Here is a 14,585-nt window from a genome sequence, read left to right as displayed (position 1 = left end):
GCCAAGCCTTGATGCTCTTGAGACAGTTGCCAGTGAATGCCACATTAATACATGCAGTTCTCTCAGGAGCATTTTAAAAAGCCAGAAGTTTGTGAGTAGGCATTGTTCAATGGGACATCAGCTGGATACTTCCACAACTGGTAACTCTCTCCAGGGTAGAGAGATTTGGGCAGAACGGCAGATGATAACACAGGCCCAATAAACAAACTGCACATGGCTGATACTGAGGAAGAAAGCTGCAGATAGCAGGAAGGTATCAATGGACTGGACAGGTGGACAGAAAAGTGGCAAATGGAATTTAATCCGGAGAAGTGTAAGGTAATGCACCTGCGGAGGGCAAACAAGAAAGCAATACACAATACATGGTAGGTTCCCAAGAAGTGAAGGGGCAGACAGGGAGCTCTGCTTAAGGTCTGAAGTTAAGTTCAATGCTAAGGCCAGAAGGCTGCAAAGTACCTAAAATGAGGAGCTGTCCCTCAATACTGAGTTGCACTGGAATGATAAAGGAGGCTAATCCAGAGGGAATCAAAATTGCATGCTAATGGAATCTCAGGACTATACCTGCAGATGGAACAGAGGTGTAGAGAATAGCAATTACCCAACCCGCATTTGAATTTCCCAATGTACAGGAAGCTATATCGTAAGCACTGAATACGGCAGATGATGATATGGGATACCCTGCATATGCATTGTAAGGTGCCAGGGGAAGAGGAGATGGACTAAGGATGATTGAGGGCCAGGAGATTAGGATGTTACAGAGGGAACAGTCTCTTCATAATGCTGAAAGAGAGGAAGGTATTTGGGGGTGAGGTCACACTGGAAGCAGTGGAAATGGTGGAGGATGTTCCCTTGAATACAAAGGCTGGAGTGATCAGTAAGGACAAATAATGGTTCTGGAAAGGAGGAAAAGGGCAAGAGTACAAGTGTGGAAGACAGGACGGGCACAGTTGAGGGCCCTGTCTACTACAGTGATGTGGAATCCTTAGCTAGGTAAGGAGGATATTTCAAAAGCTTTAGCACTGAAGTAGATAAGTTTGGGGTAGGAATTCAAAATAGTCAGACCAAGGCAATGAAAAGCACAATCACCAGCAGTAAGGTGAAGGATGCAGGGATGCACAACAGGCCAATGTTAGAGGAATGGGAAGTTTGGTAGGGGTTTGTAGGTTACAGAGAAAGGGAGTAGAGAGGCCATAAAGGGATGCAAATATATGCATGAGAATTTTAAGCTGACCAATATCAGTGATGACAGGCTGATGTGTGATCAGGATATGAGCAGCAGAGTTTTGGCAAACTGGAGAGTGCAAAGAAAACTGAGTAATCGTCTTGGGCAGGAATGAGGATTCTGGAGAGGATGCATTGAGAAGGGTGTGGATATAGGCAATGTTACAGAGGTGAAAGGAGATTGTCTTAGGGGATATGGGGTCAGAAAATCAGCTTTGGAACAAACAGGCCACTGAGACTGCTCACATTCTTCTTCAGCCTGAGGAGGCGGATGGAAAGAAAGGGAAGAAAGTGGAGTTTTGTGGGAGGGGCCAAGTGTAATGGCTTTAAGCTTGCCAATATTCAGCTAGAGGGAGTTAAGCTTCATTTCAATAACAGTTTTGGCAAGCGAACGCAAATTATTAAACAACTGAACGGCACAAACCACAAGTAAAAGCAGAGCTCCACCAAAACTCCAAGCATGATACGAAAAGAAACAGTATGCAAGATCCATATTTACAAGGTTCCTCCAGGCATGTAAAGAGTATGCTCTGATATCTCGCTGCTCACTACAATGGGGCTCATTGATCTCCAAAGTCACACACAAATTCTTGAGGGTAAACGTAAACATGCATAATGGCAGCGCAATCAAAGTGCTATTGCAAATTACACACCATCGAAGCAATATATAATGCACTATAATTGTAGCATTAATACGAAAAGAGAAAGATTGCAGGATGACACAATTTTAACTTCTTCCTGGTGTGCGATCAATATCATAACAACTGTGATAAATAATGGGAAAAGAATCAATGAAGTGCAAAAGGAGAACAAAGCCAAGAGGGAAGATCATGTGGTTTTATAATTTTTAGGCCATGATAGATTTTGAAAGAGGAGGTGTCGCACTAGTTTCTCACTCAACGAGATAACCGAGATAGGATATTACTCATCTGAAAATAGGTGTTAAGCTGGCAACACTGCTTAAGCACACCAGGGAGGAATCCAAATCAATCACAATGAAAAGGGCTAACTGCTACTGCAGCAGTAGTGACTGCTGTGAATCAGCTTTCTGCCAACCTATCGCCTGTGCTGGAAGAAACAGCAACTGAACTTTGCCGTATCACAACAGAAAGAGAGAAGAGACTGGCAGATTTTTTTCTTTTTTAAAAAAAGCAAACTGTGAATGGAAGAGACTTGCATTTATATAGCGACTCTCACAACTACCAAACGTCTCAAAGTGCTTTACAGCCAATGAAGTGCTTTTGCAAGTATAGTCACTGCTCTAAGTGTAGGGATTGCAGCAGCTAATTTGCGCTCAGCAAACTCCCACAAACAGCAATGTGACCAGGTAAGCTGATTGTTGTGACAGTGATTGAGGTATAAATATTGGCCACAACAGCAGGGAAGCTCCTCTGCTGTTCTTCGAAATCATGCCATGGGATTTTTACATCTGCCTGAGCAGGCAGATGGGGCCTGAGTCCAACATCACGTACAAAGGACGGATATTCTCCATCAGTGCATTGAGTATGGCACTGGAGTGTCACCCTTGGATTTTTGAGCTCAAGCCTGGAGTGGGATTTGAACACAAAACCTTGTGATTCAGAGCTGCTATCAACTGAGCCACGGCTGAAACACTCGATGCCTGAATGTGAAGGCTGTGAATAAACTTCATTAGAGCCCTCATCACTTATAGCAGGCACGTTCGATCTAACATGATCTGCCCTGTCTATGCCTTGGGTAGTTAATATGAATCTTATGTTGTTTGTGAGGGGAACTGAAGCTTCAATTACAAACTGCTGCAAATAAAGTCATGGCAAAAAATGATTAAAATCAGGAAATGGCTAAGTTTTTTGAAGGTCGCTGTTGTATGTGAAATTCTCTGTTAGTAACTAATTTTTTAAATCTCATTGAGGCTTGAAAGCTGACCCTGTTCGCCCATTGTCAAACACCATGTTCATAATTACTTCGAAAACATTCAGTATTAGTTGGCAGCATTTAAAGAAGGTTAAGGATACTAGCTAGCTAGCTGCTGTATATCTAAAGTTGCAAACTACCTAGTAAACTCCTTTGTCTGCCCAAAATAGACCACACAGTGTAAATGGTGGTTTTGTAATTGACAAGAATAGTAATGATTTGCGCTATTTGCCAGATTTAAATGTGGGTGGTTTCAATGGTGGGGGCAATAATGGCAACTCTGTTTATACTATCCATTTGACTCATCTAATTTTTCCTCTTGAATGCATGTGATGAGACCAAGTGATCCAATCTGCAGTAAAATCTTAGTAGATCGTTTGTCACAGGAAACAATACAGATACTATATACCATAGGTATGTAAGCTTATTCTGTGAACACATGTTGTCATGTTCATTAACAGTGTCTGGAGATACAGACGGGCTCTGTCTCTAGACGACAAATCTGGAGATAATACTTACGGTTAAAATGCCATGCCACAGGCCTGCATCCCTTTTAAAGTCCAAAACATTTGTTAATGTCTCCCCTGCAATATAAATTTAGAATATAAGTTCCGACACAGCTCAGCTCTAACTTCCTTTATGCAGCTGCTCTGACAAATTTACTGTAATCTGTTTCATAGCACTGCAAACAGATGTCTTACAACTCTCTCCATACTACTGCTGGGGCACTACTGTTATGTCCCACATATACAAATCAATTACATTCTAAAATCTGGAAAAACTCAGCAGGTCTGGCAGCATCAGCGGAGGAGAGCCTTGAGGACTCGAAACGTCAACTGTGCTCTCCTCCGCCGATGCTGCCAGACCTCTGCTAAATTTTTCCAGGTATTTCTGTTTCTGCTCTGTTTTGTTTTGGATTTCCAGCATCCGCAGTTTTTTGCTTTTAGATTCTAAAATCTCTTTGGTTTGAAAATAAATCTCCTTCGAAAGGGAGTCTCCCGCTCCCGGACATGAGTATCCAAGTTATAGAGCCACCAAGGCTCCTCAGACAGCATCTTTCAAACCCATGACCACTACCATCCAGAAGGACAAGGGCAGCAGACACATGGAAACACCACCACCTGGAAGTTCCCCTCCAAGCCACTCATCATCCTGACTTGGAAATATAATCGCCATCCACTCACTGTCACTGGGTCAAAATGCTGGAACGTCCTCCCTAACAGCACTGTGGGTGTACCTACACCACAGGGACTGCAGTGGTTCAGTCAGCTCACCACCACCTGCTCAAGGGTAATTAGGGATGGGCAATAAATGCAGGCCTAACCAACGACGCCCACACCCCATGAATGAATTTTAAAAACCGTCACAGCTGCACTCTGACTTGAGGGCTGCAGCTTCTGATTCATTAACAATCTCTTCCATTTCAAAGCTATGTTGATCAGTTTCAGGCACATAAAATGAATCAGTCAGTAAAGGTCTGTGAAACCTTGCTATAGAAGTGCACGTCATTACAAACCATTTCAAATACCTTACAAAATCAATGGGAACAAAGAAACACAGACCATCATGTAGTAATAAAAATGCTTCCCCTAGGTGATTTAACTGATGTCATCCTGAACATACAGCAAGGTCTTAGATTTGATTCCTGGACTTTACTAAGTGATCTGATTTCTATTGCCAAGGTGGCAATAGGGGTTCTACAATTCATCCTAACATCCCAGGTTAGGGAGGGGGAGACGAAGAGTCAGTCCAAGTTTCCATCTTCCAGTGACTATTTGGACATGGAGTGACCATATAACCAGATTCAGACTTGACTGAGATAGCCTTCCCTGCCTCCCAAGGTCAACTAATTAGCAAATATTCATTGTCTAAGCTCAGAGATGAAGAATGGGGACTCTGGTGAGTTAGCAGGGGGCTGCTGTTACTCCTAGAATCAAAACAGACAAGTCACCACCTTCAATAGGGTAAGGGGAAAATGATGCAAAGCAAAAGCATACTCCACACTGGCTTAGTTAGTGGTCAATACCCATGCCAGCATGTCCTCCCATCAGCCTGTTTTGTAAATCTTATCCATGAGGTCCCCATGTTTCATCTTCAAGCTAAAAGCTTCTTGGATTCAATCCAAAGATATTTTTTTGGCTGAATATCAATTGGAAACAATCAGCTCACCTTCACTGTATCCACAGCTTTGGCTAAGGGCATGGCAATGTGCTAACATGGCAGTCTGAGATATGGTTATGCCCATTGAACTTCCTTCTTTACTGGTCTTGTACTGAAGGAGGAGCAAAAAAAGATAACTTAATATTCAAAAATCATGTACTGTCTGCATTCCAAAGCACAGCAATGTGGAGAAGTTCAGCTGCATTCAGAAGTGGTCCTATGACGCCGGTGTTCCAAATCATCAGTTAAGCTAGGAACATAGGAACAGGAATACACTATTTTTCCCCTCCAAGCTGTTCCTCCATTCCATGAGATCATGACTGATTTGAGACCCAATTCCATATACCTCTCTTTACCTCACATCCTTAATATCTCTGGTTAACAAAAATCTAGCAATCTCAGATTTAAAATTTACAATTGGTCTAACATCGATTACCATTTACAGAAGAAAGCTCCAAACTTCTCCCAGCCTTTGTATATAGAAGTATTTCCTAATTCAACTCCTGAGCAGTCTTGCTCCAATTTTAAGATTATGACTCCAAGTCTTAAGACTCCCCAACCAGCAGAAATGAGGTAGATGTCCATGATATTTAATCCTCTATGTACCTGGACCCAAAGTCTGTTTGGGCCTCCATTGCTTTAAGCTTCTCAGCATTTAGAAAGTACCCTATTCTATCATTTTATTTTAGGCCCAAAGTGAACGAGCTTATGCTTGCCTACACTCAAATCCATTGCCAGACTTTGGCCCGCTCACTTAATCTATCAACATTTATTTGTACTGTTACACTTCCATCTACAATGTCATCTACCTTTGTGTCAGAGGCAACTTTAGATACATGGCTTTCTACCCCCGTCATCTAAATCGTAAATAAATATGGTGAATAGCTGAGGCCACAACAAGTTCCTTGAGGTACACCATTCGTCATGTTAGCCAATTAGAGTACCTACCCATTATTCCTACCCTCTGGCTTCCAGCGTTCAGCTGGTTTCCTAACCAAGTCAATAATTTGCCCTCAATTCCATGAACTTCAAGTTTCATTGAAAGACTCTTATGGAAAACTTTGTCAAATGCCTTTATTAAAGTCCATCTAAATAACCTATGTACATAGCATCTTTAATGTAATAATGCATCGCAAGGAATTTCACAGAAGAATTATGAAACAAAATTATATAACATCCACATGCATTCTTCTGTTCACTGCTTTAATCACCTGTTCAAGCAGGACCTATCCTTTATAAACACATGCTGACTTCCCTCAGTTTGGGTTCCGTCAGGGCCACTCAGCTCCTGACCTCATTACAGCCTTGCTCCGAACATGGACAAAAGAGCTGAACTCGAGGCGCAAGGTGAGAGTTACTACCCTTGACATCAAGGGAGCATTTGACCAAGTATGGCATTAGGGCCCCGAACAAAACTGAAGTCATTGGGAATCAGGGGAAAAACTCTCCGCTGATTGGAGTCATAACTAGCACAAAGGTAGATGGTTGTGGTTGTCAGAGGTTGATCATTTCAGTCTGGAGGCATTATTGCAGGAGTTCCTCAGGATAGTGTCCTAGGCCCAACTTTCTTCAGCTGCTTCATCTATAATCTTCCCTCAAGCATAAAGTCAGAAGTGGGGTTGTTTGCTGATGATTGCACAATGTTCAGCACCATTCATGACTCTTCAGATACTGGAGCAGCCCGTATCTAAATGCAGCAAGACCTGGACAATACCCAGGCTTGGGCTGAGAAGTGGCAAATAACATTTACGCCACACAAGTGGCAGACAATGACCATCGCCAACAAGAGAGAACCTAACCATCTTCCCTTGATATTCAATGGCATTACCATCATCGAATGCCCCACTATCAATATTCTGTGGGGGTTATCATTGACCAGAAACACAACTGGATCAACCATATAAATACTGTGGCTCCAAGAGCAGGTCAGAAGCTGGGAATTCTGTGGTGAGTAACACACCTCCTGACTCGCCAAAGTCTGTCTATCATCTACAAGGCACAAATCAGGCATGTGATGGAATACTCTCCACTTGCCTGGATGAGTGTGGCTCAAACAACACTCAAGTAGTTTGACATCATCTGGGGCAAAGCAGCCCACTTGATTGACACCCCATCCATCACTTTAAACATTCACTCCTTCCACCAGCAACGCACAGTGGCAGCAGTGCGTACCAGCTACAAAATGCACTGCAACAACTCAACAAGGCTCCGTCGACAACACCTTCCAAACCCATGGCCTATACCATCTAAAAGGACAAGGGCAGCAGACGCATAGGAACACTACCACTTGCAAGTTCCCCTCCAAGCCACACACCATCCTGACTTGGGTCTATATCACTGTTCCTTCACTGACACTGGGTCAAAATCCAGAAACTCTCTTCTAAAGAGCACTGTGGGTGTACCTACACCACATGGACTGAAGTGGTTCAAGTAGGCGGCTCACCACCACCTTCTTAAGGGCAATAAATGCTGATCTAGCCAGCAATGCCCACATCCCATGAAAGAATAAATTTAAAATGCACTTTGCGGTGTACTACAAATAACCAGACAGAATCACGTTCTCAGCATTTTAAAGCAGTGGCTAGCTACTCATTTCAATCTTTTCACTCATTGTTTGTAGCTTATTATACCTTTATTATTTTATATCACCTGCCAGATAGGTGTGCCCTGATTGTAGCACTGAACAAGCCGTTCGAACAAGGAAACCAGACAAGAATATATCTGAAGTCAACTTTAAATGAAGTGCCCTCAACAATTTGCTGCGTACAATATCAAAAACAGGTCTGAATGAAGGTCCATGGCCCATTTCATTTTATCCCTTCAGCTATGAACTAACAATCTTCCCACTTGAAGATCTAGTTGTTTCTTCAGTGACTCCCATGTCTTGTCTTCCATCACTCCTCCTAGCAACTCATTTCAGCTGTTGATGGCCTAGCAAACAAATATTTCTTGTCGTCAAAGCTAAATTTGTCTATCAAAACTCAGCTAGTTCTCCTGCACTGGCATATTTAAAGGCTTGTTTTGGATTTAATTTCATTTTACATTAAGTATTTTATACACTTCAAGTTCCCCGGAGATCTCTATTTTAAGCCTCAACCGCTCATCTACTCGTTCTACATGGCTTATCCTCCAGTGTTAGGTATCAGTTTCAAAACTTTCCTTCTGACAATCTTCAAGGTCTGCACAATCCTCTCAGGATTTTTGGTTCTATTAATTATCCAATTATTCAGGCCAGGCTAATGGGTCTGTAATTGCCATGATGTGATTGTTTGCCTTCACTGAATGTGGAAATTGTATGCGGCCAATATACACTGGCTGCTGCAACGTGATTGTCAAGTGTTTTTTTTGACAAATCTTGTCATCTAAGTACCCTGGCGGCTGTTCATCCATCCCTTAGGGTTTACCCTTACAGTCACAGCTAGAATTACTGCCTTGTTAATGTCTGATGCTGGATAGTACACTGATAAAGTTCTCCATGGTACAAACCTCCCAAGTAGTCGTTATTTAATGATTATTTCCCGTTCATTCTCATCCATATGTTTTTTTTTAAAATAGTATGAATTGGCTTTCAAGCTACCTTTTTGCTACGATACAGTAGTTGAAGAATTTTTGACATGGTGCTTTGAATTTTATTACACGTTTTAAATTTAAGGCACCACCATAACCTTTACAAAAATAATACAGCTTCCCGTCTGCTGAATAAGAAATATTGCAAAGGGCTTGTTATTGCCTTTCAGGGATAGAAGCATAACATTTCTAGAAAGGAAGTGTGTCAGGCGATCCAGGTTTAGTTTTGCTTTTAAGCAGAGCACACACAGACAGCTCTGCAGTTCTGATGTCTTCAAGCTTTATATCTCTGTATATCTGTTCCCATGTGCCTAGTTTCAATAAATAAACCCACAACGTGTTTGTAAAGTCCTTTATGAGTGATTGGCACTTTTAAATCATTATAAAAACATGACAAGGCTAATGCTTGCTTATCAAATTACAATCAAAGCTCAATAAAGCACAATATACAGCAAGATCAGTTCAGGACCTACCTCAATGTAAGCAATATTGTTGCTGGCATCCCTGATCATGGGGTGCCAATCTTTAGGTGGCTTTGACAAGTGTTTAACATCTGTCACAAACCAACCCAAACGAGGCCAACCTACAAACAGAACAATAGTTTAATCTGTCTGGTAATCAAAACTCTTGGTGCAGAGTGGGGAGATCAAATATCCACAACCAAATTGGCAGCAATACTTCACTATAATTATTTTCAAAAATACCTGCTCAGATTTTATTGCATTAGTTGTGGACTGAAACGTATTACCGGATTTTGATGGTAATTTTAATAAATTTGGTACCAGCATATTGCTGTCAAAGAAATGGCACTCAAATAAAAATTCACTACCAAAACATTGCGCCATTTGTGTGACAAGGCTTCAGTTACATTTGCTGTGCTAACAGGCTGTATACTTATTCACTGCATATGCCAACCAAATCCGCTGCCTGCTGGTGTCAATCACTGAACTTGAACAAAAGGGGAAACATTTCAATTTGAGTCTGTGATGAGACAACATATTCTGATAGATCAACCAACCATTAGTGAAGGCATAGCTTCAGGGGGCTTTTTCGCACATGCACTGTGACTCATGGCGCATATGCCAATTGACAAGCTGTTGAGTCCATCTTCATCCACCCATTAACAACCGGCAGCTCCCCTTTTCCGCACCATTGCAATATACAGCGGTTTTTTAAATTATTCCAGGGTTTTTGCCTCAACTATTTCAGTCCGTTCCACATATTGACCACTCCTGTGAAGGGCTTTCTGGTAAAGACTTCTTTCAAAGCAATTGTGGTTATTTTACTCATTGTCCCCTGGTTACAGATAAATGTGTGATATTACCTTTAAATTGCACCACATCCCCATTCTGAGACTTTGGTAATCCCTTGTGACAGGCATCACAAGTGAGAGCGACTGACACACCACAGCTGCCAAGTAGAAAGCCAATCTGCTGACTACCAGCATCCTGCCAAGAGCAAAGGAAACATTACGTAGTATTCGGGAAGAAAAATTTAGCGTTACAATGGCCCCAATCTGGCATTACAGAACCAACACCAATTTGGGATCAAAGGCTTAGATGATAGCTGACATTACCTTTCTAGTTAGTGGTACTTCAATGGGCACAGGGACCAATTCTGCTAAAAGGCAACCGTAAAATGCCACAATAAATGCCACAGGGTCATTGTTTGGATACACCAAAGCCACCTATAACAGAAGAGAAATTTCATTTGATAACTAGGTCTGAAAAAAAAATGCAAGATGCTCCCATTATTTCTACATTAGATGTAACAAATATGCAAATGCGATGTTTGGATCAAACTAATGTTCAGAGGAAAACATTGGGGGCCAGGGGGATGGTCATATTTAAATCACAATTCAGCTTCAGATGTTTATCAAAACCTGTGCATGTTTATGAATTCCTGGTTAGAAAGAGGCATTGTCAAGAGTTTGGCACAACCGATGAAAGAGCAACAAAAATAAACTTTGCCTTTCTTCCAACAATATATTTCTTTATACCTTTCCCAAATAATTAACTGATGCCCCTTTTTGTAGGGAAAAACATATTTTATGTTGGCTCTTCGAGGTCATTACTGAGTCACAAAGAGCTATGAGTATTTTATGTAGAATCAAATATAATTTTACAGCATAGAAACAGGCCATTCAGCCCAATACGTTGATGCTGATGTTTATGCTCCACATGGCCCTCTTCTCATCCATATTCATATCACTATCAACATATCCTTCTCTTTCTTTCTCCCTCATTTAATTATGAAGCTCTCTCTTAAATGCATCTGCCAGATGCTAAACCATTCAGTATGGCAGTGGTATTTTGTAGGTTCAACCACACTAATCAATTTGCCAGGTTATGATCGCCTTTCAAATGTTTCATGATTCATATCCTGCTTGCTTAGTCTCCAGCAATCTTTTATTTTTGAATACAGCAATGATTGATTTGTAGTTCTCTCTTTCTTTGCCATCCCCAAAATCTTTCCTCAGCCCATTGCCTCCCCCAAAGGTAATGACTCATTTGAAACACTGCTCCCCATGTCAGGAGCAGCTTTCCTGTGGCCATTATTTATTATCTTCAAGTGTGAGCCCAGGTTATGAGCTTCTGTAGCTTATTTGATGATGGGGTGGGTGGGATGGGCATAACAGCTAAGATTGATCCAGTCTTCAACCTTTGACCACACATGTACATTTCTAGCAAGATCACTGCATAGTGATCAGGAGCAGGAACTCTAGCAGGTTTTGGGCAGTCCAATTCCATCACCTAGTCACTACCCTGGCTAAAGTTATAAAACACAGCAAACACTAGGTTTGAGGTGGAGACCTTAGTGATGAATGATTAGGTACCCCATTACGCACTGCAGGTAAAACAAAGACTGGCATTCATTTTGCACCTTGTACTACGCCAGGGCATCCCAAAGCATGTGTTGACCAATGGAAGATTTTTGTTGCATAGTCATTGTTGTAGGAAATGTGGCAGCCAATATGTACATTGTAAGTTCTTGTGATGATGGCTGTATAATCTTCTGGGTTTTTTTTTATGCGATTCTGATTGAGAGTTAAAATGGCCAGGACATTGTGAATAACTTCCCTGCTCTTCTTGGAAATGGTGCCATAGTTTATGTACACATGAAAGGGCATTAGACAGAACCTCAGTCTAACATGTCATTCAAAAGGTGACACCTCAACAGCAGCGTCCCCTCGGTGCTGCACTGCCAGCCTAGATTTTTGTGCTCAAGTCTCTGGAATTGATTTGAACCCTCAAGCTTCTGACTCAAAAGGTTAGAGTGCTACCAACCAAACCATGGATGACACATTTAACTGTTGAGTCATCTGCAGAGTCTTGTAATTTGTAATCTTATGGTCTACACTGATTTGAAAATTGACATAATGCTCCAGAGAAAACATCTGAGTATCATCCATTAAATCAATCTTGAATGTAAAAGTACACAGGGGAAGGGGCAAACAAATAGGTTTAGTTCAGCAATTAGCACCATCATTTATGAGTAGTAGCCTCCTTTCATGTTGTAATTCCTGTAATACTGCAAAAAAGAAACGGTACAATTCTGGGGAAGAGTAACTTACTCTATCACCAGGCTTCAGAAGCGGATCATTCTTATTGCTCAGTTTGTTGAGGAGTGTGTAAGCTAGCTTGAGGCTCCGAGTCCACAGCTTCCCTAAAACACACAAAACAAAGGAATCAAACATTAAGTATACTGTACTGCGAGACTTTCTGTAGTTCCATGAAACAATACCACACTCCTCAAAGGTATTTTCATCACATTAACCCCATTATAAACTGATAAGTTTATGCATTATTGCTTAATCCTGGATCAGTCCACATTCATTCAACACTTGAATTAAGTATTCTACAAACAGGATGCCCATTGGTAGCAATGATCGATGTCTATTACAATCGCTTTATTCAATTGGCAGGTGCTTACCATAGGTGAGTGTGTAAATTGGCTTCCCTGTAGTATCCAGTGAGGTCAAACAAGAAGCCTTGGGCTGTGTGGTTCCCCATCTTTGCACAGCAGCCAACAGTGATGGGGGCCAATTCGTCACTACTCCTAGTGGCTCCCCTTGTAATGGTGTCGTTTGAAGACCTTCTGGTTTTGGCTGATTGGGGTCTGCTTGTGGAACTGAAGTTAGAGTGGGATAGTAAAGAGAAGCATTATGAGATGATCAGAAAAGATGTGACTGTCCTCATTCTTTACATTCTCTGCCACATACCACTTTCAGTGTATTTGAGATGGGGCTAAACTGACTCAGATGCTATTGAGAATGACTATTTGCATTAAAAGTGGGAGAGGGAAAGGACAAGAAAAATTTACTCCTCATGGCAGGGTTGGGAAATTAATAACAATGTATAAACTATCAATAAGTGAAAAGTGACTATACCCTGGGAATAATGACAGGGGATTGCATTTTCCTCCTCAAATTTTAAGATGTCAAGCCAGGTTCACAGTATTTTTTTTGTAAAGAATTCGCCCATGGAGCCAACTCTCATCACATGAGTGAGCCAGCAATTCCTGCTGGAGTTCAGCAAAGATTTGCGCTGTGTCAAATAAAATCGACACTACTAGGGTTCAAGAGCTGTGAGCCATATTTTAAGTGGAGAGGTCAGTACTCATTTAAGTAGATGGTGACATAAAGGGGCAGCATATAGGTGAGAGAGAGACAGTGGCCAGGAATGGGTTCTTGGGGGTCTCCCAAGGGAGCGGTGCAAGATTGAGAAGAGAAACCACAGCTCAAAATGCTCCAGCTACGTCACCAACTAATGTAGGCCTCGTTCAAGAATGTAGCCGCCTTCGCAAAGTTGTAAAAACTCCCCCACAAAAATTTCAATGTCTAAATTCGTGTTCAAAAACACCCCCACAAAAGATGATAACTGCAACATGAAGGAACAATCAGCTTTTCCAATGAAGCACCAGTGTGAACTGCTGCTGAAAGTGTAAAGAAAAAACTGAGGTAAGCAACCAAAATAAAAGCTGTACACAAAATGGGAATGAGGAGGTAAAAAGAACTGAGCAGAATGATCACGTCTTTACACAGCATTAATATCTTATTAATACCTTGGGGAGGCGGTGGTGTAGTGGTATTGTTACTGGACTGGTAATCCAGAGTAATGCTCTGGGGACCTGGGTTCAAATCCCATCAAGGCAGATGGTGAAATTTGAATTCAATAAATATCTGGAATATCAAGTCATGATGGCTATGAAACCATTGCCGATTGTTGTAAAAAACCATCAGGTTCACGAATGTCCTTTAGGGAAGGAAATTTGCTATCTTTACGTGTGACTCCAAACCCAGAGCTATGTGGTTGACTATTTTTTAAGAAAAAGCCCTCTGAACAAGGGCATTTAGGGGTGGGCAATAAATGCTGGCCTAGCCAGCGACACCCATATCCCCTGAATGAATTTTAAAAACTCAGAAAAAAATAGAAAATTTAAAGGATTTGACTGATAAACACTTCTGAAAATGAAACTGCACATTAACGTATCTGAGTTTTCAACACTCCAATAGAAGCTGCTTCATCTTCATTTAGACTCATGTACCTTCCAGCTGTTCTTCAAAATCATCGACAAAGAACTCTTTCAGTGGTGGCCGCTTCGGTCGCTTGAGTGTGTTCAGGAGCTGCTGAATTTTTGAAGAGACTCTGCTATTCACAGGTACACCTGACAAAAGTGAGCAAAAGAAACATATTCCTCTCAAATCTTGTCTGTCATGTTGGCCTTTTATTTTGGGTTGAAGA

The 14,585-nt window shown here is 41.5% G+C and overlaps 1 protein-coding gene across 4 annotated transcripts in view; it reads right to left on the bottom strand.

Moving 5' to 3' along the window:
• dip2a (disco-interacting protein 2 homolog A) overlaps positions 1 to 14,585 on the bottom strand; it is a 216,143-nt gene that overhangs the window by 48,588 nt on the left and 152,970 nt on the right. For all 4 annotated transcript variants that reach the window (XR_005944547.1, XR_005944546.1, XM_041200489.1 and 1 more), the window contains exons 7-14: positions 14,389 to 14,508; positions 12,775 to 12,972; positions 12,416 to 12,507; positions 10,418 to 10,528; positions 10,166 to 10,289; positions 9,315 to 9,424; positions 5,284 to 5,386; positions 3,634 to 3,698 (exon numbers count right to left, since the gene is read on the bottom strand). Coding sequence is in view for 2 of the 4 variants with exons in the window: in XM_041200489.1 (XP_041056423.1) it covers positions 3,634 to 3,698; positions 5,284 to 5,386; positions 9,315 to 9,424; positions 10,166 to 10,289; positions 10,418 to 10,528; positions 12,416 to 12,507; positions 12,775 to 12,972; positions 14,389 to 14,508 (923 nt within the window). In the remaining 2 variants the exon portion in view is untranslated. The remainder of the gene's footprint in view (positions 1 to 3,633; positions 3,699 to 5,283; positions 5,387 to 9,314; positions 9,425 to 10,165; positions 10,290 to 10,417; positions 10,529 to 12,415; positions 12,508 to 12,774; positions 12,973 to 14,388; positions 14,509 to 14,585) is intronic.

This window comes from Carcharodon carcharias, chromosome 12, assembly GCF_017639515.1.
Source record: "Carcharodon carcharias isolate sCarCar2 chromosome 12, sCarCar2.pri, whole genome shotgun sequence".
Classification (NCBI taxonomy): domain Eukaryota; kingdom Metazoa; phylum Chordata; class Chondrichthyes; order Lamniformes; family Lamnidae; genus Carcharodon; species Carcharodon carcharias.
This window is presented reverse-complemented; position numbering and strand designations above follow the sequence as displayed.